Consider the following 26,915-nt stretch of genomic DNA (forward strand, 5'->3'; position numbering starts at 1 on the left):
CCAGTGCCTGGTTCATAGCTGATACTCAGTTATAGCGGTAGTAATAGTCACCACCACCACTTCTGCTACTGTTTCTACTAAGTAATGGGACAAACAGAATAGTAACATGGCAAAATTTTTAAATAATTGCATTAAACTGCATTGTAATTTAAAGTTCTTTATTTTATGTAAATTCCATTTCTGATAAAATGATAAAAGCTAATCATACTAGCAAACAGAATTCGACAGCAAAAAAAAAAAAAAACAGTATTATACACTACAACCAAGTGGGATTTATCCTAGGAATGCAAGAGTGGTCTGACATAAAATCAACCAATGTAGAACACCACATTAATAAAATGAAGGGAGAAAAAAAAAACGATCATTTCAGTTGATGAAGAACAGACATTTGACAAAATCCAGCACCCTTTCTTGATAAAAGTACTTAGAAAACTAAGAATAGAAGAGAACTTCCTCAACATGATAAAGGGCATGAAATAAATATGCACAGTTAACAGTATACTCCACGGTCACAGACAGAAACCTTTCTCACTAAGATTATGAGATAAATAATCTCATAAATGATGACTGTTTTCATCATTGCTATTCAACACTGTACTGCAAGTTCCAGCCAGAGTAATTAGGCAAGAAAGACAAATAAAAGGCATTCAAAGTGGAAAGGAAGATGCAAAACTATCCCCATTTGCAGATAACATGATCCTACATGCAGAAAATCCTGAAGAATCTATAAGAAAGCCATTAGAGCTAATAAAGCAACTCAGCAAAGTAGAAGGGTATATGATTGATGCACAAAAATCAGTGGTGCTTTATACATCAGCAATGAACAATTTGAAAAGGAAATCAAGAAAAATAGTCTATTTGCAATAGTACTTTAAGAGAATAAAATATCTAGGAATGAAATTAAGCAAGGATGTAAAGAACTAGTACACACACAGTGGATGACTGTGGGATGTGTGAATATATCTCAATTAAACTGTACTAAAAAAAGTAAGTGAACAATGGGGGGAGGAAGAGAATGGGATGTTTTGAATGTTCTTTTTTACTTTAATTTTTATTTTATTTTTTGGAGTAATGAAAATGTTCAAAGTTTGTGGTGATGAAAGCGCAACTGTATAACAACACTGTAAACAACTCACTGTACACTTTGAATGATTGTATGTTATGTGATTATATCTCAATAAAATTGCATTTAAAAAAAGAACCAATACACAGCGAACTACAAAGCTTTAATGAAAGAAATTAAAGATGACCTAAATAAATACAAAGATATCCCATGTTCATGGATTAGAAGACTGAATATTGTTAAGATATCACGACTATCCAAAGTAATTTACAGATTCAATGCAATCCCAATCAAAATTCCAACAGCCTTCTTCACAAAAGTAAAAAAGCCAATCATCAAATTCATATGGAAGGGCAAAGAGCCAAAAATATCTTGAAAATGAAGAACAAAGTTGGAGAACTCACACTTCCTGGTTTCAAAACTTATTACAAAGCTACAGTAACCAAAACAGTGTGACACTGGCACAAGGACAGATAAAACAACTAATGGAATTGAATTCAGAGTTCAGAAATAAACACACACATGTATGGCCAACTGATTTTTGACAAGGGTGCCAAGTCTAATCAATGGGGAAAGAATAATCTCTTCAACAAATAGTGCTGGGAAAACTGGATATCCACATGCAAAAGAATGAAAATAGATCCCTACCTCACATCATATACAAAAAATTACTCAAAATGGATCAGCAACCTAAATATAAGAGCTAAAATTATAAAACTCTTTGAAGAAAACATAGGCAAATATCTTCAGGACCTTGCATTAAGCAATGGATTCTTGGACCTTACACAAAAAGCACAAGAAACAAAAGAAAAAATAGATAAAATGAACTTTGTCAAAATTTAAAAAATTTTTGCTTCAAAGGATATCATCAAGAAGGTGAAAAGAAACATACAGAACAGGAGAAAATATTTGGGAACCATATGTCTGATAAGGATTTAATGTCCAGAATTTTTAAGGAATTCCTACAACTCAACAACAAAAAGACAAACCACCCAATTAAAAAATGGGCCAAGGACCTGAATTAGACATTTCTCCAAAGAAGATACACAAATGGTCAATAAACACATGAAAAGATGCTTAGTATCACTAGCTATTAGGGAAATGCAAATCAAAACAACAATGAAACATTACCTCAAACCCATTTTTAAATAATGGTTATTATTTTTAAAAATGGAAAAAAACAAGAGTTAGTGAAGATAGGGAGAAATAGGAACACTCTTGCATTGTGAAATGGTGTAGCCACTGTGAAAAAGTTTGGCAGTTTCTCAAAAAGTTAAAAACAGAACTACCATATGATCCGGCAATCACATTTCTAGGTATATACCCAAAAGAAATGAAGGCAGGGACTCGGACAGATATTTGTACACTAATGTTCACAGCAGCATCATTCACAATAGTCAAAAGGTGGAAGCAACCGAAATGTCCATCAACAGATGAATGGATAAACAAAATGTGTTATATTACTCAGCCTTAAAAAGGAATGAAGTTCTGATACATGCCACCACATGGATAAATCTTGAGGTCATGTTGAGTGAAATAAGTCAAACACAAAAGGACAGGTATTATATGAATCCACTTATATGAACTAGCTAGAATATGCAAATACATAGAGACAGAAAGAATTGTACAGGTTACTGGATGAGGTGAGAGGGAGTTGATAGTTTAGGCATAGTGGGTTTAGGGTTTCTATTTGGGGGGATGGCAAAGTTCTGGAAATGGATGGTAGTGAGGGCAGCACAACATTGCGAATGTGATTAATACCAATGAGTGGTTGACATGGTGAAGTTTACATTGTATATATGTTTCTACAATTTAAAAAAAAAAAAAGAGCAACTAAAAGATAATGATAAATTAATGCAATAAATGATCCTGGACTGGATCTAATAAAGGAGGAGAATAGGCCCCAAGGACATTATTGGAACATGAAAAATTGGATTACAGACTAAAGGTTGAAGGCTTATACCAATGTTGAAATTTTTGAACTTGATAACTGTACTTAAGATGGTTATATAAGTGAATATTTTTGTTCCCTGGAAATGTACATGAAATTATTATGTTTAAGGAGTATAATGTATACAACCTACTCTCCAATGTTTATAAAATCGATAGATAAATAGCTAGATAGACAGAATGATACAGCAAATGTGGCAAAATGTTAAAATTGGTGGATTTGGGTATCGGGGAGAGGGGCTTATTTTGGAATCCTCTGTATGGGTTGTGTATTATTTTTGCAACTGTCCTAAATTTTGAAATTATTTGAAAGTAAAAAGTTAAGGGGAAAAAAAAACCTCTCCATTGGTTCCTTGCTGACTCCAGGGGAAACAACAACAACAAAAACTTTTTATATTAGATGCAGGCCCTACAGCCTCATCTCCTTGCCATTGTTCTAACAGTAACAAACTATTTGTAGTTCTCTGAACACATCCCTCAGTGTCACATTTCTAGACCTTTACACATGCTACTATATCCTTCAGCCTGGAATGCCCTACCCTGCCTGGCTCCACCTCCCATACTTCTTCACAAGGCAAACTTCCGTTCATTTTTTGGAACTCTATCAGAGAGAGGAGGGTAAGGAGGGAGAAGATGGGGATAAGATTTGTGGACAGGGGACTTAATTTTTACCTTATGTACTTCTGAATGATTTGAAAGTTTTAGAGCTAGAATGATTTTGATTATTTTAAAAAGAATTAATTGGTAACAATAAAAACTACTCAGATACTCTTCTGTGAAGCTCTGATTGCCTCTTTTGCCTCTATTTTACCTGGTGCCCAAACACTTCTACCACTGCAGCATATGTTTTACTACATTATAATTACTTTTCAGAAGCCACTTGACATGATGGAACATGTCGTATTTACCTGTGTACCCTCAACTCTGAGCACAGGCAGTTACACATGGTATGCATTCAACAGCCAGTCTAATACCAAAACTGCTTTTCAACCCAGTTACCTATTCAAGAACAAGCAAACAACTTTGAGTGATAGGAAAAGGAATCAATTTTTGCCTGTGTTCAAGAGAAGACAGAGCCGATTTGTAAAGATAAACTGACAATTATTTTCCTTTTAATCGCTGAAAAGGATGGAATGAAGTTGTAGTTTTCAAATACTTTTAAAGCTGTAACATAGTAGGGTGGTAATTTCAATTCTTTTCTTCCCCCACAAAACAAAACAAAACAAAAAACAAACAAAAAAACTGTAGAGCGCATTCTTTCTTTTTCAAACCAAAATTAATTTAACTTATTTTGAGACTTTTATGGCATCTCTTTAAAATTGGAAACATCCTGGAATATCAAGTTACCAGAACTGGAGATCATTGAAAACAAGTTATCTATTGTTTCCAGGAGGTTTGTTCTCTTCCTGGCACCAATCCTCATAAATATAAACAATATTTTAGGATATAAAACAGGTAGGGCAGCTAGAGATTTGAACTAGTATGGAAATGAAGGTGATGGGTAACTATCTATCTACACTTATTTCCATATACTTGGCCTTCCCTCTGATTACTAGATACCACGAATAAACTTTCCACGCTCCTAGCCAAAGCCAAGGCCTCCCCCCTCCCCACCTGTGCATTAGGTCTCATCCTCTCTTGCCTCCTCAAGGACATTGATCCAACAATTCTCCACTTTCTCTCCTGCATCATCAATTTTTCCCTCTTTACTACATCATTGCCAACAGCATTTTATCTTTAAAACAAACAACAACAAAAAAACACCTCACTTTCTCCCACTTGCCTCTATAAAGCTCACACTTTCTTATTACGGCAGAACTTGAAAGCACTGTCTATAGTCCTATCTTAAAACTGCTCTTTTCAAAGTTACCACCGAACACTTCATTGTTAAATTCTGTGATCATTTCTCAGTCCTCATCATACTTAATCAGCATTTGACACAGCTGCTAATCCCTTATTCCTCCAAGAAACAATTTCTTCTCTTGGCTTCCAGGATACCAAATTAACCTGGTTTTCATCATTTTTGGTTGCTTCTTCTCAATCTCTTCTGCCTCATCTCTGGGCCCTCTGAATAAATGTTATAGTACTCCAGGGCTCCTTACTTGGCCCCCTTCTCTTTTCTTCTCTATAAATACTCCCAAATTTATTTCTCCAGCCTAAACTTCTCTCCTGAACGTCAGACTCCATTGCCTACTTGACATCTCCAATTGTTTAGTAAGCATGTCCAAAGATAAGGTCCTGATACCTACTCATTCCCCACAAAAAGCTAGTTCCCTTGCAGTCTTCCCCATCTCAGTTAATGGTATCTCCATTTTGTTGCTCCAGCCAAAAATCTTGCTGTTAACCTTCTCTCACATGCTACAATTCTACCTTCAAAAGAAATAAACATTATAAAATGGTCTATTACTTAGTAATATTAAAGGAATGAATTGCTATCACATGCAGCATGGATGAATCCTAAAAACAGTATGCTGAGCTAAAAAAAAAAAAAAAAGAAAACAGACAAAAGTGAGTACATTGATTCCATTTATGTGAAACTCTCTAAAAAATAGTCAGTCTGTAGTGATAGAAAGGAGATCAGTGGTTGTCTGGGGCCAGGGGCTAGCGGTGGGTACTGAATAAAAAGGACATAAAGGAATCTTTTAGAGTGATGGAAATGTTTTACATACTTGATTATGGTGGCAGTTATATGAGTAAATAAATTTTTCAAAACTCAAACCACATAATGCATAGTTTTATTGTATATGTTAATTAGACCTCAATAAAGTTGATTAAACACATAGTTTGATCACTTCTCATTACCTCTCTATCTCTCCTGCTTCACCAAGTTGGAGCCACCATCATCCCTCTTCTGGATTACAACAGCCTCCTAACTAGTTTCCCCGCTTCTGTCCTTAGCCCCTTGCATTTTATTACCAACAAAGTGGCCAAAGTTATCCTGCTAAAACATAAATCACATCATGTCACTCCTCTGCTCAAAACCCTCTAGTGTCTTCTCATCTTAGTAAAAGTCAAAGTGCTTACTGTGACTTACAAGGCCTCACATGATCAGACTCCCTGTTATCTCGCAGACCCCATCTCCCACTACTGTCCCACCATGGTTTTCTGCACTCCAGCCAGTGCTGGACTGCTTGCTGTTCTTCAAGAATGACAGGCACACCCTTTGCACTTACTGTTCCCTCTGCCTGGAATGCCACCCTACTTCCCACCCCACCCTGTGAACAAAGCCACATAGTTTGTGTCCTCACTTTCTTTAGGTCTTCCACCAAAGGGCACCACTGCAGTGAGTACTTCCCTGGCCACCCTATCTAAAATTTCAACACATTCCCACATGGCTTCTATTTCATTTTTCCTTCCCTGCTTTTTTTTTTCCTTCCTCCTAAGACTTATCTTATTTATTTTCTACTAACTTATCTTATTTTTTGGCTTTCTCCACTATCAAATTCCAAGAGCGCAAGGAATTTTATCTGTTCTGTTCACAACTGTAACCCCGGAATTTAGAATGAAGTCTAAAATAAATGTTGAATGAATAAATTAATGTATCTGAACAAATTCTAGCTTTTTCTTTAATTACAGTAAAAAGGGTGTTTTATAGATGCATCCAGTGATACTTCGTTTGTTTCAAAAGTTAAATAAAAAAGTCACCACATTTAAAGATATTTTAATATGTATCAGCCAAACTTGTTTCCAATTCTAATCAAGAATATAAGATTTATTGGACATTGAGAACTTTTTATCAAATTTGCAAAGTTTCTTCCAAGCAAGGACCTATGAATGTGAAATAGCTTATTATTGCCAAAAAATAAAATACCATACAGACTTACAGGGTTCTTCACAAAAACTAGATATGCACATGTTGCCTGCAAGTCCCATAACTATTACAATGGAAAATAATCGATCTGGCAGTCCCAAATGAAGAATCCATTTTAAAAATATATATAAGTCTTATTTATCCTACCATGTAATCATTCATTAGAGGAATCACTCATTTTACAAACGAGTAAAATAAATATGGGAGTGTTAAAAGGAGGTGAGTTTACCATGAATTATTTACAAGTAAATCAGAAGGCAGAAGTGTCTTTGCTTTATCGGTCTCTTCCCCCTTAAACAAGCAAAACAATACAGCTTCTGGAAGCCCAAAAGAGGTGTCTCCTTAGTAACTGCAGAAAAGAGAATTTCATACTGCAGCCTTCACTTGCATACGGCATTTCTCTTACTTGAAAAGTATGAAAGTGCTCAACTTTCTCCAACTAAAGAGTTCCAGCATGTGGGAATTGTTTGCTTTGATTTATAAGTAGCACTGCATATTTAACCTAAAAATAAAAAAACCTGAGCTTTCATAACAGGATTAAGAATGCTTTATGAAATTTATATATAAAGTAAATTTCAGGAGAGCATCATCATTTAAGCAGCTCTGAATAAATAATATGACCAACACAGTAAATTTTTTAAGAATGATCAGGAGAAAGCATTAGAAATACCACTATTGAATGCATTTTTTTTGTCTTTATTGTATACAAGCTGCATCTTTCATTTCTGTGTCAGTTTCTTAAACCAGACAATGAAAAAAATCACTGCAATATACTCACCTAGCCTGGAAGGACAATAGCTGCTTGAACACTTGGCATAACACATCTCACCACTGTTATACTTCATAACCTAAACATTCTTAAGCTATGATTACATTCAAGACAACTTATTTAATAGGCATTTATCATGGGACACCTAGAATCTATCACAGTGAATTGTCATTTGTAGTTCAGAGAAAGTACTAATACCACCAAACCTCATTTCTGAGTTTCTTGGGCTGCTTTAAACATAAAATAGAGGTTACTCGGGATAGGCAACATAACAAAAACATTAGTACCAAAGCTAACAAACTCCTGAGGGACGAGAGGTACATTAAGACAGGATCATTAAAATGAAGCTTTATTTGCTAGTTTAGAGTTTTCAAAGCAAGATGATCATACAGTACCTTACCCCTTCTACTGGTGAACCATAGCATGCAATGCCAAAACATAGAAGTGGCAGATGGCATTGATGTTATTAACTATAAAAAAAGGTAATAGCAGAGAAATGACGTCTGGCAGACAAGACACAGAAATGCAGATGAAATGAATGCAAGCTTGCAGTTCTTAAAGCAAAGCAAAACCTTTAAGCCAAAGGTTGCCACTGGCTTCAATTTAATTTACATTTCAAGGTTTACGAGGACAAACACTGCACCATTCGCAATCAGTCTTTAGACTCTTCATGCAGAAGCAGAACCATACTCCTCAATAAAGAAGATCAGCAACCTTCTGTAAGCACAAGCCAGCAGCAACAGCAGCCCATTACTCTCTCCCTTCACTGATTTTTATCCTTAAAATTTTTATTCTCCAATTGCAGCCAGATCCAGAGCCGTTTCAAATAAATCTGTGTCCACTACAGACATACAATTCCCTGCCTAACCTGCAGTACCACTTCATCCAGAACATTCCTGTGCACCCGTTCATGCAGGATCAGTTGCAAAACCATTTGCATCATTCAGCAAACAACCCAAAGGAGAAGGAAAGAAGCAGTTGGGACTATATAAAGAATCTCTTTTTTCAGCTCACCCTGGAAATGGAAGGTTTTCTGATCAACAGTTATTGTGAAGGTGCTGTCGTCCTCATCGTCTATACCAATCACAGCTCCCTGTGAAACAAAGAGCAAAATCCCAATAAGGCAAACAATGACATCAGCAATACTCACTACTGCTACAGCCCTGGAATGCTCAAAGCACCCAAGGCACTGGAAGCATGCTAGACAGTGTAAAGGAGAACCTGAGACTTTAGTTTTGCTTGAGGAGGAGGAACCTTTAGGGGATGGCAGGGCACTGCAGTTAATAGAAAGGGCATGGATGTGCTGGGAGAGGGAGGAGGGAAAACAAAACAAGAATCTGCATTTAAAAGCCAGCCACTGAGGCTTTCTGAGCTTTAGACTGCTCTCTAAAATGGGAGTCAGTAACCAACATCTCACCAGGTTTTTGAGAGTCTCAAAGAAGGCAGGTGCTCTCATCAGGCTGCTTCTGTGTTATACTTGTTAGTGCAGAAATGCCAGGTGACACTTGCTTCCAAACACTATCACAATAATTAGTCATTTCTTCCAGGTGCTCCCATAAACACTTGTACTCCCTCGGCTACTCCCTCGGCTATTGCATTTTCCACACTATACTGTGATTATATGCTTATATGTCTGCTTCCTCACATTCAGCCACTATGAGGTTTTAAAAGTCAAGGACTATTTTATTTACCTTGCTACATGGCACTCAAGTAAACAATATATATTTTTAAAATAAAACCATGAAAAACTCCCCAGGAGGGGGGACCTGCATTTATAAGTTGTTTTTTGGGGGAGGGTGGTTAGGGTGGGTTTTAAACCTTTATTTTTCTGTATTCAGCTACATGGAGCCTATTAAAACAGCAGGAATTAAGGGAAAAGACAGGAAGCTACACAAAATAGGGATTCTACTGGTCAGGGTCTGTGGCAGTTTAGAACTGTATGTGCCCCAGAAAATCATGTTCTTAAAGCTAATCCATCCTCTGGGTGTAAACCTATTTTAAGTAGGACCTTTTGATTAGATTACTTCAGTTAAGGCACGCCCAGGGTAGGTCTTAATCCTCTTTCTGGAGTCCTTTATAAGAGAATGAAAACAGAAAGAGAAAATGGAAACCACAGAAGCAATAACCTGAAAGAAAGGAAACCCAGAGAGAAGGGAGAGACCAGCAGACACTGCCATGTGCCTTGCTGGGTGGCAGAGAAGTCCAGAATTGCCAACAGGAAATCTTCAAGAAGAAAGCATCATCCTGATGATGCCTTGATTTGGACATTTTCATAGCTTCAAAACTGTGAGCCTGTAAGTTTCTAAATTCCCACTGTTAAAAACCAACCCATTTTATGGTATCTGCTTACAGTAGCCTAGCAAACTAAAACAGCTCTTAAGAAGTGTCTTAAATATTCCAGAGAAAAAAACTAGAGAAACATGGGTTGCATTAAATGCCCCAGGTTGGTTACAAGAGAAGCAGTATGCTATAGACAAAACCAGAGACTTTGTAGATAGGGATTGAAAAGACTCAAAGGATCAAAATACCTAATTCCATGAAAAAAAGCTACTCAAAGGGACTATTCCTATCCCACGTGGGTTAAATAATAGAGTCAATCTTTATTCAATTCTTCCCAGAGGCTGTCTCTATCCAAATCCCATCCCTTTGAATCACCTTAGTTATTCCTCAGTTCCAGATTGGGTAGGAGTTTTTATCCCCATTTTCAGATAAGGAAAGTGTCTCCAGAGAGTAAATAGTGACTCAACCAAAGCCACACAAAGAGTTAATGGCAGAACCAAGATCAGCTCACCAATGACACGATCCTACTATAGATATACCTCGGTGGGTAATCATCTGTAGGGAGCAGCAAATTCTGGTTAACTTAATTTTGTGGTAACTGGATTAATCCTCTAATTTATCATGTATCAAATATTTGCTGAGCCACAATTAAATACAAAAGTATGTGCTTGATATAGCTTTGGACCATATAAAATGGTCCCTGCCCTCAAGAAAATTTTATTACAATGGAGGCAATAGGACATAGAAAGAGGTGAGTCTAGTACAAGGGGAAAAGTAATCTCCACATGGAAAAACCTTGAAAACGCTATGCTAAGTGAAAGAAGCCAGTCAAAAAGGACCACATACTGTATGATTCCATTTATATGAAATGTCCAGATTAGGCAAATCCTTAGAGATGGAAAGTAGATTAGTGGCTGCCTAGGATTGGGGGGTGGAGGTAGGTGTGGTTGGGATTAAATTAGGAGTGACTGCTAGTAGGTATCAGTTTTCTTTATGAGATGATAAAAATGTTCTAAAATTAATTGTGGTGATGGTCACACAGTTCTGTGAATATACAAAAGTCATTGAATTGCACACATTAAATGGGTGAATTGTTATGGTATGTGAATTTTTTTTTTTACATTGCTTCCAACATGTTCCTACCATACCCCAAGAAAATTAACAATCCATAATCAAACAAAGGTATAAGAAAAACCAAATAACCTTAAATAACTACATTGAAGCTAATTTTTTAATGCAATAGCTTTTTTTACTTTATCAAAAAATTATAAAAAAAAAAACAATTCAAACAAAACAAAACAAAGGAAGGTATGTGAATTATATCTCAGTAAAGTTGTTATTTTTAAAAAGTGATCTCTCCACTCCCCTCCCCCTCACCCCACTCCAAATTGTCTGTTCTTTCTTTTAGGTCCTCTAATGTCAGTTCACCAGTCACCTAGTCAACTCAGATAGAAACCCCCAGGTTCAATATGTGCTCTCCCTCATTCCAATACTAGAAGTGTGCTCATTCAACTTCTGAACTATTGAGGTCACCGACTTTCTCCATCCTTGCTGCTACTGCCCTAATTCAGCATCTCAGCACTTATTACTTGATAATGCAATCTGTCTGCCTTCAGTATGGCTACTTTCTATCCAAAGTCCTTGAGAGTGCCAGATTTCAAAAGCACACTTTTACAGGAGACTCATATTTTTAAAACCTTTCTTGGCTCTCCATGAACAATTACATAAAGTCAACTTTTCATCATAATGCCATTCAAGATTGTTCAAAATCTGTCCCAACCAACCTTTCCACTGTTACCAATCCCCCTTCTTCCTCAATTCATAGAGACATTATATATACTCAGCCTCAACATTTCTTCTGCACCCTGAAAAAAACACCAAGCAATTTTACACTTTCATGCCTTTTCTCAAGTTCAATTCCCTACCATTTTTCAAAATCCCAAATCTTCCTCTAGCTACCACTGCCTCTTTTACAGAGAAGCTTTTTGAAAACTGGCCCTGCTAAAGGTACGGTTAACCTTTCATCCACGCCTGCAATCCAGCTTCCTTCCCCACCAATACACCAAATTGTTTTCTCACAAGTCTCCAAAGACCACTTTGCCCCTCTTTGGTCTTGTCTTGCAGCACCTCTCTGAAGCATCTGTTGCTGCTGCTAACTACTTTTTCCTTGAAACCCACTCCTCCCTTTCCTTTGAGACTTCACTCCTTTGGTCCCCTCTCCCTCCACACACCCGCCCCCGCCCAAGCCAAACTCTGACCATTCCTTCTCAGTCAATGTCACAAGCTCCCATTCCTCAATCCATCCTTTAAATAATGAGGTTCCCTGTGGGTTGTCTTCAATTTGTCTTCTTACTGCAAATACTTTCCCTGGCTCTCATTTCTCACTAGGTTTCAAATACTTTGGAACAAATAGCTCTTACTCTTACAACACCCCCAAAATGTGATTAAAAACAATGAATCCTTTCCCCCAGAAACAAACCACCACGCTGAAACTTTTAAATACAGGTGCAGGGAGGTTCAGAGATCCAAAAAGTTTGATCTTGAACCATAAGAAAGTCCACAAGGATACCTGATTCATAATGCTGATGACTCCCTAATCAGTACCTCCAGTTCAGCCCCCTCTCCTGAGTTCCAGGCCTATTAACTTCACAAGGACACACCCTCTGGATTTCTCACAAGCTACTCACATTCAACTTACCCAAAATGAATTGAACTCCTTCACCCAATTTAACTGTTCCTCTTCCTATGGTCCCCTATTTTGGTTAATGGTAATACTACACTCCCAGTCACACAAGCCAAAGTCCATCCTTGATTTTTCCCTTTTCTCTAATTATCTCTATGACCAAAACTGAACTCATTATGTTCTCCCACATTCTTCTCTTTCTCTAATGTTCCCCATCTCTGTAAATGGCTTGACTGTCCTCTTAGTTTCCCAAGTTAGAAACTTGAGCATTATCCTTGACACATTACTCTTGGTCCCTGCCTACAATCAATCAATGTAGCTCAGAACATTGCCATCTTAATTAGGCACTGTCCTAGTTTGCTAATTATGCCTGTTTGAATGTATTATGTCCCCCAGAAAAAGCCATATTCTTTGATGCAATCTTGTGGGGCAGACATAATAGTGGGGATTAAGTTGGAACGTTTGGATTAGGTTGTTTGAATGGAGATGCGCCCCACCCAACTGTAGATGATAACTGATGGGATATTTCCATGGAGGCATGGCCCCACCCATTCAGGGTGGGCCTTGATCAGTGGAGCCATATAAATGAGCTGATGGGCAGAGGGAACTCAGTGCAGCTGTGAGTGATGTTTTGAAGAGGAGCTACAGCCAAGAGGGACACTTTGAAGAAAGCACAGGAGCTGCAGATGAGAGAAAGTTTGAAGAGGGCCGTTTGAAAGCACTCTTGCTCTGGAGAGGCTGAGAGAGGACAAATATCCCAAGTGCAACTAAGAGTGACATTTTTGAGAAACTGCAGCCTAGAGAGGAACGTCCTGGGAGAAAGCCATTTTGAAACCAGAACTTGGAGCAGACGCCAGCCACGTGCCTTCCCAGCTAACAGATTTTCCGGACGCCATTGGCCATCCTCCAGTGAAGGTACCCAATTGCTGATGCGTTACCTTGGACACTTTATGGCCTTAAGACTGTAACTGTGTAACCAAATAAACCCCCTTTTATAAAAGCCAATCCATCTCTGGTGTTTTGCACTCTGGCAGCATTAGTAAACTAGAATACTCAACCTCCAGGGCAAACTCACCCTTTCCATGCGTGTGGGCTGCTCCACTCTCCCAGCCTGAGGCCTCTTGACTCCAGACCTCAACCTCCATGGCTCTGTCTTTGAAGAAATTTTTCCTTCAATTTGTTCCTTGCCTGTCTCCTCCAGTCCAGACTGACAGCATCTCTGTCTATAAAGATCTCGCAAAAATTCTGTTGGCTTCGCATAAAGCACACAGGGGTCAAAGCCATCAGACAGTAGAACTTTCCACAAATCCTTTCTGCTTAACTCCTTTTCCAATCTTGGCTTGTACTGAAATGGTGGCTGGGTTCCATGTTTGGTTACATCCTCACATTGGGCTGTAGCTTCTGGGATTTCACCTCCTGGAAGCTCATAATTTTCCAAGCCATCAGCTTCTGGTTTTTTTGAACCCAAGAGTTCAGTTCTAAGTTTATCTCTCTCCGCTCGCATTTTACTATAAGCTGCAAGAAGAAGCCAGGGTGCATCCTCCACACGTAGTCTGGAGGTCTCCTCAGTTAAGTATTCCAGGTTGTCGCTTTCAAATTCTTCCTTCTATCTGACACCAGGACTCAATTTTGCCAAAATCTCTGCCACTTTAAAACAAGGATCACTCATCTTCCAGTTTGCAACAACACATTCATCATTTCTGTTCAAGGCCTCATCAGAAGTATCTTTAGAGTCCATATTTCCACAAACAGTCTCTTCAAAGCAGTTTAGGCCTTTTCTATCAAGCTCCTCACAGTTCTTCCAGAATCTTCCCCTTATCCATTTAAAAAGCCATTCCAACATGTTTGGTATTTGCAAACTCAGCAGCAAAAGCACCCCACTTCTCTGGTACCAAAATCTGTTCTAGTTTGCTAACGCTATCAGAATGCAAAACACCAGAAATGGATTGGCTTTTATAAAGGGGGTTTATTTGGTTACACAGTTACAGTCTTAAGGCCATAAAGTGTCCAAGGTAACACATCAGCAATTGGGTACCTTCACTGGAGGATGGCCAATGGTGTCGGGAAAACCTATGTTAGCTGGGAAGGCACGTGGCTGGCATCTGCTCCAAAGTTCTGGTTTCAAAATGGCTTTCTCCCAGGACGTTCCTCTCTAGGCTGTAGTTCCTCAAAAATGTCACTCTCAGTTGCTCTTGGGGCATTTTTCCTCTCTCAGCTTCTCCAGAGAAAAGTCTGCTTTCAACGGCTGTCTTCAAACTGTCCTATCATCTGTAGCTCCTCTCTCAGTTCCTGTGCATTCTTCAAAGTGTCCCTCTTGGCTGTAGCTCCTCTTCAAAATGTCACTCTCAGCTGCACTGATTTCCTTCTGTTTGTCAGCTCATTTATATGGCTCCACTGATCAAGGCCCACCCTGAATGGGTGGGGCTACACCTCCATGGAAATTATCTAATCAGAGTTATCACCTACAGTTGGGTGGAGCACATTTCCATGCAAACAACCTAATCCAAACGTTCCAACTTAATCCTCACTAATATGTCTTTCCCACAAGATTGCATCAAAGAATATAGCTTTTTCTGGGGGACATAATACATTCAAACCAGCACAGGCACTATTCCAATAATCCACACAGTTACCTACACTAATATCTGATCCTGCATTCCTATTTAAAACCTTCAGTGGTACTTTATTACCTAAAATGTGCTTCAGAAACTCTTCTATCTAAGTATCAATGACAGTCCATATGGTAGCAAGCATTCTTTCTTGTCTACACTACACTTTTTCCCTCCTCTACTTAAAGGCTTCTCTGAAGACTTCGGAACCTAGCTAACAAATCTCCACTCCAACTGGGTCTTGTCATTATCCTGAGGGTTCTTCAATGTATATAGGCACAATTTATCTGACATTCCAGCTTCCCATTTTCTGATTTGTTCAAGAAAACTTCATCTCCATTCTCCTTCAGCTACTCAGTCCTCATCGTAATACTCTAGACCTGCACTGTCCAATATGATATCCACTAGCCACATGTGAGTATTTAAATTTAAATTTTATTAAAGTAAAATTAAAAACAGTTCCTCAGTTGCACTACTCATATTTCAAGTACTCAATAGCTACAGTATTTGATAGCACAGATATAGAACTCTTTCATCTTTGCAGAACATTCTGTTGGATAGCACCACCCTAGACCTTGACATCAGAGAGAACTAAGCCATAGCAAATACTACTAGTTACTCAACATTTTCAATGAGCCAGGCACTCAAAGCATTATACACATACTATCTCATTTGGGAAGAAAAACAAAAACAAAAACTCTATAATTGAAATGTAACATATATCCAGGAAAATACACGAATCGTAAGTGTACAGGCTCAAGGAACAGAAGTTCCTTATAACCCTTCCTAATAATTAACCCTGACCTCCATCTAGATGGTAAAATTATCCAGACTTCTAACATTACAAAACAGTTTTGTATGTCTTTAACTTTATACAAATGGACTCAGACCATATGTTTTCTTTTGTGTCTGGCTTCTTTCACACATCATATTGTTTTTAAGATTCATTCATGTTGTTGCATGTAGCAACAGTTTGTTCATTTTCTCTGCTATAGATATTATTCCTCTGTATGGATATACCAAAATTAATTTATTCATTTCACTGTAGATGGACATTTATGTTGTTTACAGTTTCAGGTTATTAGAATTATGCTATTAACATTCTTGATCATATCTTTTGTACATATATGTTGCATTTCTATTAGGTATAAACCTAGGAGTGAATTAGCTAGGTCAACTGTTTAAACACTGTCAAACAGTTCTCAAAAGTTGTCACCAGCAGTGTACAAAAGTTTCAATTGCTCCACATCTTCACTGACACTTTTTTACTTTAGTCATTCTGGCAGGTGAGTAGTGATATCTCATGGTGGTTGAAATGTGCATTTAATCTCAACTAATAAGGCTGAGTATTTTTTCATGTCTGCTGGCCATATGAATACCCTATTGCATGAAATAGTTCAAGTTTATTGACAACTGACAAGACTGGACTATCTTTTTTCTAATCATTTGTAGGTACCCTTTATACATCCTGGATACAAACCCTTCCTTCATTATGAATTAGGCAAGTATCTTCTCCTACCCTGGTGTTGCCTGCTTTGCACTCTCATATCTTTTGATGAAAAGAAGTTCTTAACTTTTAGTACAATGCATCAGTTTTATACTTTATGGTGGGCACTTCCTGTGTCTTGTTTAAGAAGTTTCCTACATCCCAAAGCCGTGAAAATTTTTTCCTACATTATCTTCTGGAAGCATTTACATTTGGATATCAGGTAGGGTAAGTCCTCCAACTTTGCTCTTTTCAGCATTTATAAATTATAAATCAACATGACTACCATAGTCATGGCCAGTCCTCCCCAGAAGGGTAGGTGAGAGCAAGGCACCATCTCTGCTAGGGTCTGTTTCCTGACTGAGAAGGCAGGATCAGGATGGGTGATCTTGGCTCTTTATAGATTTTGGAATCAGCTTGATGAGTTCAAACACACACACACACACACACACACACACACACACACACGCAGACATTGACTGGACTGCCTGGGAACAGACTGGGATTGTCATTTATTTAGGTGCTCTTTAATTTCAGTAATGTTTTATAGTTTTCTGAGTAGATATCTTGCCCATCTTTTGTTAAGATTATTCCTAGATAGTCGATGTTTTTTATGCTATTTTAAAAGTTCTGTATTTTTAAAAATTCACTTTCTAATTGCTAGTTGCTAGTATATGTAGATTTTTGTATGGTGATCTTGTACAGGCATACCTCGGAGATACTGGTTCCAGACCACCACAATAAAGGGAATATTACAATAATTATAATATTACAATAAACTGAGTCATGAATTTTTTGGTTTCTCAGTGCATACAAAAGTTATGCTTACGCTATACTTTAGTCTATTAAGTGTGCAATAGCATTATGTCTAAAAAAAAAAAACAATATACATACCTTAATTTAAAAATAGTTTATTACTAAAACATGCTAACCATGATCTGAGACTTCACTGAATTATCATTTTTGTGCTGGTGGAAAGTTGTGCCTCATTGTTGATGTCTGGGGTGGCTGTGGCAAGTTCTTAAAATAAGACAACAATGAAGTTTACCACATCAATTGACTCTTTCTTTCATGAAAGATTTCTCGGCAGCATGTGATGCTGTTTGATAGCATTTTACCCACAGAATTTCTTTCAAAATTGGAGTCAATCCATCTCAAACCCTGACATTCTTTATCAACTAAGCTTATATAATATTCTAAATTATTTGTCATTTCAACAATGTTCACGGCATCTTCACCAGAAGTAAAAGAATCCATGTTCTTGCTCTTCCATAAGAAGCAACTCTTTATCCGTTCAAGTTTTATCATGCGATTGCATCAATTCAGTCATATTTTCAGGCTTTACTTCTAATTTCAATTCTCTTGTTCTTCCCACCACATCTTCAGTTACTTCCTTCATTGAAGTCTTGAACCCGTCAAAGTCAACAGTGAGGGTTGGAATCAACTTCTTCCAAATTCCTGTGAATGTCAATATTCTGATCTCCTCTCACGAATCACAAATGCTCTTAATGGCATCTAGAATGGTTTTCAATTTACTTCGTACATATCCCTCAGAGGAATCACTATGTATGGCAGCTATAGTCTTATGAAACATACTTCTTAAATAATAAGACTTGAAAATCAAAATGACTCCTTGATCCATGGGCTGCAGAAAGGATACTGAGTTAGCAGGCATGAGAACAACATTAATCTCATTGTATATCTCCACCAGAGCTTGTGGGTGACAAGTTGAATTGTCAATGAGTAGTAATATTTTGAAAGGAATCTTTTTTTCTAAGGAGTAGGTCTCAACAGTGGGCTTAAAATAGTCAGTAAGCCATGTTGTAAAGAGATGTGCTGTCATCAAGGCTTTTTTGTTCCATTTACAGAGGACAGGCAGAGTAGTTTAAGCATAATCCTTAAGGGCCCTAGGATTTTCAGAATGGTAAATGAGCATTGGCTTCAACCTAAAGTCACCAACTGCATAAGAGAGTCCGCCTGTTCTTTGAAGTTTTCAAGCCAGGCATTGATTTCTCCTTTCTAGCTATGAAAGTCCTAGACGGCATCTTCTACCAACAGAAGGCTGTTTCATCTACATTGAAAATCTGATGTTTACTGTAGTCACCTTCATCAATTATCTTAGCTAGATCTTCTGGATAACTTCCTGTGGCTTCTGCATCAACACTTGCTGCTTTACCTTGCAATTTTATGTTATGGAAATAGCTTCCTTCCTTAAACCTCTGCTAGCTTTGAACTTTTCCTCTGCAGCATTCTCATCTCTCTCAGCCTTCCTAGAACTGAAGAGGTAGGGCCTTGCTCTGGATTAGGCTTTGGCTTAATGGAATGGTGTGGCTAGTCTGGTCCTCTATCTAGACCACTAAAACTTTCTCCATATCAGCAATAAAGCTGTTTCACATTCTTATTCGTGTGTTCACTGCAGTAGCACTTTAAATGTCCTTCAAGAATTTTTCCTTTGCATTTACAAGTTGGCTAACTATTTGGTGTAAGAAGCCTAGCCTTCAGCATATGTTGGCTTTTGACATGCCTTCCTCACTAAGCTTAATCCTTTCTAACTTTTGATTTAAAATGAGAGACATACAACTCTTCTTTCCAGTTGAATACTCAGAGGACACTGTAGAGTTATTAATTGACCTAATTTCAATACTGTTGTGTCTCAGGGAAAAGAGAGGGCAAAGGAGAGGGAGAGAGATGGGAAAACGGTCAGTGGAGCAGTCAGAACATACATAACATTTATTGATTAAGTTCACTTCTTATATAGGCTCGATTCATGGCACCCCAATACAATAACAACAGTAACATGAAGGACTACAGAGCACAGAGCATTGTAACAGATATAACAATATATCTGTTGAAAAAGTTGGAAATATTGGGAGAATTGCCAAAATGTGACATAGAGACAAAGTGAGCACATGATGTTGGAAAAATGGAGCAAATACTTGAAAAAGGATTGTCAAAAGCCTTCAATTTGTTTAAAAACAAAACAAAACAAAACAAAAAAAAAACACACCACTCTCTTTGAAGCTCAATAAAGTGTAATAAAAAGGGGTATGCCTGTATACCATAATCTTGCTAAATTCACTTATCAATTCTAATAGTATATCTTAGATTCTTGTAGATATTTTGCAAGCTCAATTAAGTTGCTGTGAATAATAAACAGTTTATTTCCACATTTCTAATCTTTATACCTTATATTTCTGTTTCTTGCTTTATTCATCGGCTAGAACTGCCAATACAGTGGCAGATGAAGTTGATAAGGGGCTTCTTTGTCCTGTTTATTGGTCTCTCTCCTATTCCCCACCACAGCTATTTAAAACCTTCTCTTCTCTCCTCCAACACCCAACAACAGCAATAAAAGCAGTGATCTACACTTTCCTACTATGCCCTTCCATCTGCAGACTCACCTGCACCTAAACCCACTCTTCCTTCTTTCCCCTTGTCATGAACCAATCCCTCCACTCATGCTCCATCCCCTACCACTCTTTCTTAGATCTCTTACTCTAACAATTTTCAGCTTTTCTCTCTGTACTAGCTCTTTCCCAATACCATTTGCACATGGTCCATCTTTAACAACAACAACAAAATTCCTTTTCAATTCCACATCCACATCTAGCAATTGGCCCCCTCATTTCCAATCAAAATTATTTAAAGAGTTGTCCGAGCCTCCTGCCTACAATATATTTTAACTTCCCATTCTTTGGAGGACATATACTGACATCAATGGTTCTTCCTTACCTTCAGATAGGGTATGTCAGACATTAATTATAGTTCTGGTTTCACAGACAAGATAGTTTTGCTCTCATGGTTTGGAAAAAAATAGAATTCTGGCTACTTGGGGGCTGGTCTCCCTTTATAAGAAGAGGAGAGAAGTGGCAAGTGGACTGGTGCATTGGCTCTGAAGATAATGAAAAAGAAATGATGATGACTCTTCACCAGGTTGCTCAGGTAGCCCCTAAAATGGCAGTAGACAGTGCTAAAAACCCACAGCACAGCCACTCCCACTAATGTTCCACAATCACATACTTTCTCTCACTGCTGAAATGATAGTAGAAGTTTATCTTACATTCACATAGCACATTTAAATATACATTCTGAGATTTAGGAAAGAATAAGTTACTACTCTTTTTTTAGAGAGGAAACTAAGAGTCAGAGAACTCAAAAAATTTGTCCAAGTCCACCACAGCTAAGTAGGAAGAGAACTGAGGTCTTACAACTCTTGATCTAAACCCTTTCTTAACTGGGCATTATAATAATACGCAATATTCCCTATTACTTCAATACACTTATTAAATACCTTCTCTAGGCTAGGAACCATAACATCCAAGGGATAAAAAAAGGAATGAGATATCCCACTGCCCTCCAGGGACATATAGTTCTAGTGGGGAACAGAGGAGTCAACAAGTACAATACAAGGTCCTAAGTACAAAGACAGAAGGAAGCACTGGGACTACAGAAGGCTTGAGGTTCCTAATGCTCACCAGAGAAGATGCTACAGGAGAACCATTCATTCATTCGATTCAGTAAGTGTTTACTGAGTTTTCTAAGTACTGTTCTAGGTGCTAGTAATAGAATAGTGAACAATCCTTCCCCATATGTGAACAAATCAAGTTCCAAGGGAGAATCTTAAAGTCTTAAAGGAAGTGGCAAGTATCCTTGCCTTATTATCAGATTTTTAAAAATTAAAAAATGTTGTATTGTTAGTGTCCTCATGTGGATAGAAGGAAGAGCTATATTCTTTCATGTTTTTCCAACAGTTCTAAAATTGGAAAGTCAAATATACTAAGACTGTTATGCAGTAATAAAGCACAACAACAATTTATAAAAACTCCTCCTTATTAAAGTCTTCTCTTAAGAGATGAGTTTATTCCACTCTGATTACACTTATTTTTCAAATTCCAAAGAAAAGGGCTGAAATTAAGATGGACTTGGGTGCTGGGTCCTGGAGGAAAGAGTGTCTTATTTGTGATTGTCATCACCTAGAGGAGCAGCTGGCACATAGTAGGTGTTCAATGATGTTGAACTACTGTTTCCCTACTATCCTTCACTAAAAGGTGTATCTCGTAAGACATCAGGAAGTTAAGAGCTCTAAAGGGGCGCTGCGCTCCTCCCAGCCAGGACCCCACTAAGAGAGAGGATATACAATTATTTCTTTCCTACCTCTTCTAGGAACAAGTGTAGGGATATATTTCAAAGTACTGGAGCATTAAGAACTAAAAAGCTTCAGTTTCATTAAATACTAGTGGGCAAAGTGGGCAAGTCACTGAAATTCAGAGCTTCAGTTTCCCTGCCTATAGGAAAGAGAAAACAACAACCCCTTGCCGAGCTACAGTAAAAACTAAATAAGAAAACATATCTAAAGCAACTAGAATATGGCCTGGTTCCAAAGAGATGCTCAATAAATAGTAAGTTTTTCTACTAAAAAAAAAAATTACTAAATTTGTGACTTAAGCCTTAGATTTCTCAACTTGCAAAATGAGGGAAATAATATCTCTAACTAACAAGGTTACACTAAGGAATAAATCAAGTTAAAAGCGGAAAGTGTATAGGGAACAATGTTGCCATTAAGCAGCATTAGTAATAGTAGTAGTAGTAGCATTTATTATTAGAATAATAAAGGAATATGGACTGTATAATAGATCATAGTATGTTAAATTTCCTCAGTATGACCTGGTACTGTATAACTATATAGTGATTATGCAGAAAAATGCCATCGTTCTTAGGAAATATATGTGAAGTATATAAGGGATAAAGTACAACTAATTACCAGATAGTAGAGAAAAAATACACAAATATGCATGTGACTGTGTAAAACGAGACACTAATAAAGCAAATGAGGCAAAATGTTGACAATTTATGAATCTAAGTGAAGGGAAAATGAATGTTCATTTTAACCTTGGAACTTTTCTGAGGGTTTGAAATTTTTCTAAATAAAAAGTTGGAGAAGGAGCATATACTTCATGTCATCCCAACACCCTTTCCTAACCCAAAATACTATAACCATTAGTTACTATTATCAGGGTATCTTTCAAGAGACCATCTACTGTCTTTGTTAGATTTAGCTAAATAAAAACTATTGTGAAGAAAAAGTAAATAAAGATAAAGGTGAAAATTATCAGATAAAATATAGTTTTATCAAGAATATTTCAAGTTATTCATGTTTAACTTTCATCAAAGCCAAAAAGTAAGTTGAACATGCTTAAGAGCTTGACAGAATGAATTACTTTAAGAAGAAAAGGTAGTATTTCTTTCCTAATATCTCATTTCATTCTCACAACAAGGCAGTGAGTTAGGGGAGTCTGAGTCTTTCACATCCTTCATATTGCTATGCACACAGTGTAACTTTTTTTAAAATATAAGATAATAAAACATACAGAAAAGTACAGAGAACATAACACACACCAATGATCTAACCCACCTTGATTAACAAATGTCTGCATTTTGCAATATATTCCTCATATTTTAAAAACGAAACAAAACATTAGATAAATTAGAGATATAGGTGAAATCCATCTGTCCCCCATTCCACTCTTCCTCCTTACCCAGAGATAATGGCGCCCCTAAAGCTAGTGTGTTTTTGTTTCAGCCCATTTTCCTAAAACTTTACTATATATGTATGTCCAGTAATATATCCAGCAATATATCATTTCACTTTATACATCCAATTGCAAATTGCTTTGCTGTTTTCACTCAATACTGTTTTGAGGTTTATCCATGTTAGAACATACATATAAACACACATATGTATGTATTCATATTATTCATACTCACTTTATCTGCCAATCCATTATATAAGTATATCATGATTTATCAATTCTCTTGTGCACATTTAGGTTATTTTAAATTTTTTCTTATTCCAATAATGCTGTAATAACCATCACTGTAAATGCCTCCTTGTAACACTGTGGCAAGAATGTTTCAAGCATACACTCTAAAATATAATTATGGGGTTTTAGAGTTAAGCAGGTCTTTAACCTTTTAAAATACTATAAAACTACTCTCCTAAGTGATCATACTGATTTACATCCCTACCAGCAATGTATGAGAGTTCCTATATCCCCACTCACTGGCCAACAATAGATATAATCAGCCTCTGTAAATCTTTGGTAATCTGATGAAAATACTATTGTCCTGGAGTTTAAATTTGCATTCCCTGAAACCACAAAGAATAAGAATCCACACACTTATTATCATTCTTATCTCCTCTTCTATAAACTCAGTGTACATATCCATTGTACATTTTCTTATTGGGTCATTTGTCTTTTTTATTGATTTATAGGAGTTCTTTTTATAGTCCAGATACTAATCCTCTCAAAGCTGTATGTACTGTAAATATTTTCTCTCCTATCCATGGGTTGTCTTTTCTCTTTGACTGAGGTATGTTTGTTGTTCAAAACTTTTAAATTTCAATGTTGTCAAATCCACTAATCTTCGCCATCACGGTTTGTGTTTAAGACATCCTCCTCTGCACTGCTGTCATAAAGACATTCTTACATACTCTAAGTTTACAATTTCATTTCATGTCTTTAATACTTTGTTCTGCAGTCGAACTTTCAAATATTCCTGAATATCTGTCCCCTAAGTGTACATAAATATTCTTGTGAAATTAAAGATTAATAAAATATTTATTCATTCCAACTTAAAAATACCCTTTATCAGGTAAAAAGTTTTCTCCTCTAGTTTCATTTTATTTATTTCTTCTTTTATTCAGATGGCTACATAGTTTTCCTTCTTTTAATTAATTTTTAAATTAGCATCCTGGTATTCTCAGAATAACCCCTATTTGGTCATAATACTTTTGTTTAGACAATACTGGGTATGGTTTGCAATGTTTTGTTCAGGATTTTGGCAATCACACTAAGAAGGTTGCTGGCCTAAAAATTTCCTTTCTTATAAGTCCTTGTATGATTTGTGTATCAAGGCTATACCAACCTCATAAAATTAGTTAAGGAGGCCTCTCTGCTTCTAATCTCAGGAACAAAAGGACTATCTGTTTCCAGAAGGTTTGGCAAAACTCACCCGATACTTTTTTGTGAGTCAACTTTTTTAACTACTGGCTCAATTTCTTTAATGATTATGGTAGTTTCAGGTTTTTTACTTCTTCTTAAATTAATCCTAGTGATTTTTTTTCACTAGGAAATTAGCTATTTCCATGCAAATTTTCAAGTTTTCTGGCTTTAAGTTATTCATGGTAGCATGTTTATGATTTTTCATGTCTACTACAGTAGACTGAATTATGTATCCTCTCAAAAGACATGTATGTTCTTAATCTTAATCCACATTCCTGTGGATGCAAACCCATCATAAATGGGACCTTTCAAAGATGTTCTTTTTAGTTAAGATGTGGCCAAACTGAATCAGGATGGGTCTTAATCTGTATTACTGGAGGTCTCATAGAGAGAAAGCCTCGGGGAGAAGCTGGAAATCAGCAGGAAGTTGAAGAGCAAACACAAGGAGAGAAAGACTGCCATGTGATAAGAGGCAAAGATGCAAGCCAAGAACCCCAAGGATTCCTACACACTTTGGGAGAAAGCATGGTTTTGTCAATGCCTTAATTTTGGATTTCTAGCCTCCAAATCCATTAGACAATAAATGCTTGTTTTTTAAGCCAAACCCATTCTATAATAATTGTTATAGCAGCTGGGCAAACTAAGACACTACTCCATATGTAGTTCTCTCTCCTTTATCATTCTTAATATTGTTTATTTGTGCCTTTGCTTTTTTTCCCCAAACAATCTTGCCAGGGTTTATTTCATTACTTTATTTTCATAGAATCACCTTGTAGTTTGTTGATGCTCTCTCTGTTTGATTCCCAATTCATTAATGTACATTCATTATCTTCTTTCTACTTTCTTTAGTGTTACCCTTTCCTTTTCCTAATTTTAAATTTAAGGCTTAATTCATTAATTTTCAATCTCTATTTTATAATGTATTCACTTAAGATTACAAACTACAGACTGCTTTAGACGCGACATGTTTTAATGTGTAGTCCCTTAATTATCATTCATGTCTATGTATTTCATAATTTCCATTATCATTTCTACTTTCACCCATCAATTATTTATTAGTATGTAAGTGAGGTGTGAGGAGATGGGGTGGCTACTGTTTTGTTCAGGGATTTCTAATTTTGCATACTGTTGTCAAAGAATGTAGTCTATGTGATACTGAGTCTCCGGTATTCTCTATTAATATACCAATTTTAATTTTTTCCTTAATGTTTTTTATGTCTGATATTAATACTGTTTTCCAGCCTTCTTTTTGTTAGCATTTTCCTGGAAAATCTCTTTCCATCACTTTCCTTTGTATTTACTTTTTAATTTATAATTATAAAATATTATAAATATTCAGAAAATACAACCCTAATGACATCTATGTACTGATGGCAGAGATTAAATAGATGTTTACATTTTTCCCAAGGGAAGACAATTTCAGGCTCATATTCGAAAAGAAGAGATGAACCTTGCAAAAAGGCCACTGAATTAACAAGAAAAGCAGAGATCAAAAGAATAATTTTTCATAATGAAATGAGAAGACAATTGACAGAAGTCCTTAAAGGATGGAGATCTAAGGGGGCAAGGAGTTATGTGTTAATCTAAAAATAAGAGCTGACTGGATTCAGTCTAAGATTCCATTATTGTAAGATGCATCCCAATGCCAGAGATGTTAAAATATGGAAGACAAAAAAATGTTGTACAATCAATGAAATAAAGCACTAGCAAAAGTCAGTGCTGAAACTATTAATAATCTGTCATGGTACACTGCTGACCCATCTTGTGATGGGCTAAAAGAAAAGAGTCCAGGTAAGACATCTATCAGGAAACCACAGTCAGCTATGATGCCCAGGACAAGAGTAACTGGAGTACTCAGTTTCCCTTAGACCAGGTAAAAGAGTTACCTTAAGTCACATATAGATTAACAGTTTCTCAAAACTCACAAAACATTCAGCATTTATAGGTATATAGATATAATTCACCTAAAAGTTGAGGAAGATCAAAGACAGAGACAGAGCAAAACTCTCCTCCATGAAAATACTAGATAAAGGACAGAAAGTGCTCCAGAACAGCAGTTCCAGGATTCCACCAGCTGGGCAAGGACTTCTACACCGATAATGAGTGCATACCTAGAGAAACCGAGAGACGGTGTTTAAGAGGGTGAGTGTTCGGCCCTGAACACCATCAGGGAATGGGCAGCTGAAGCCAGCTGACAGCGCAGAGGGGAGCAGCCTTCCACACCCCAGGCACCCTTCTCAGTACCTGGGGTGGGAGATAAC

General features: G+C 37.0%; 1 protein-coding gene across 1 annotated transcript in view; it reads right to left on the minus strand.

The window, feature by feature from the left end:
- The window catches only part of OSBPL9 (oxysterol binding protein like 9), a 200,877-nt gene that overhangs the window by 105,288 nt on the left and 68,674 nt on the right, over positions 1–26,915 (minus strand). Inside the window, 1 exon segment of the mRNA XM_037827248.1 lies at positions 8,608–8,686. Coding sequence (XP_037683176.1) covers positions 8,608–8,686 — 79 coding nt within the window.

The sequence above is a fragment of the Choloepus didactylus genome, chromosome 2 (assembly GCF_015220235.1).
Source record: "Choloepus didactylus isolate mChoDid1 chromosome 2, mChoDid1.pri, whole genome shotgun sequence".
Classification (NCBI taxonomy): domain Eukaryota; kingdom Metazoa; phylum Chordata; class Mammalia; order Pilosa; family Megalonychidae; genus Choloepus; species Choloepus didactylus.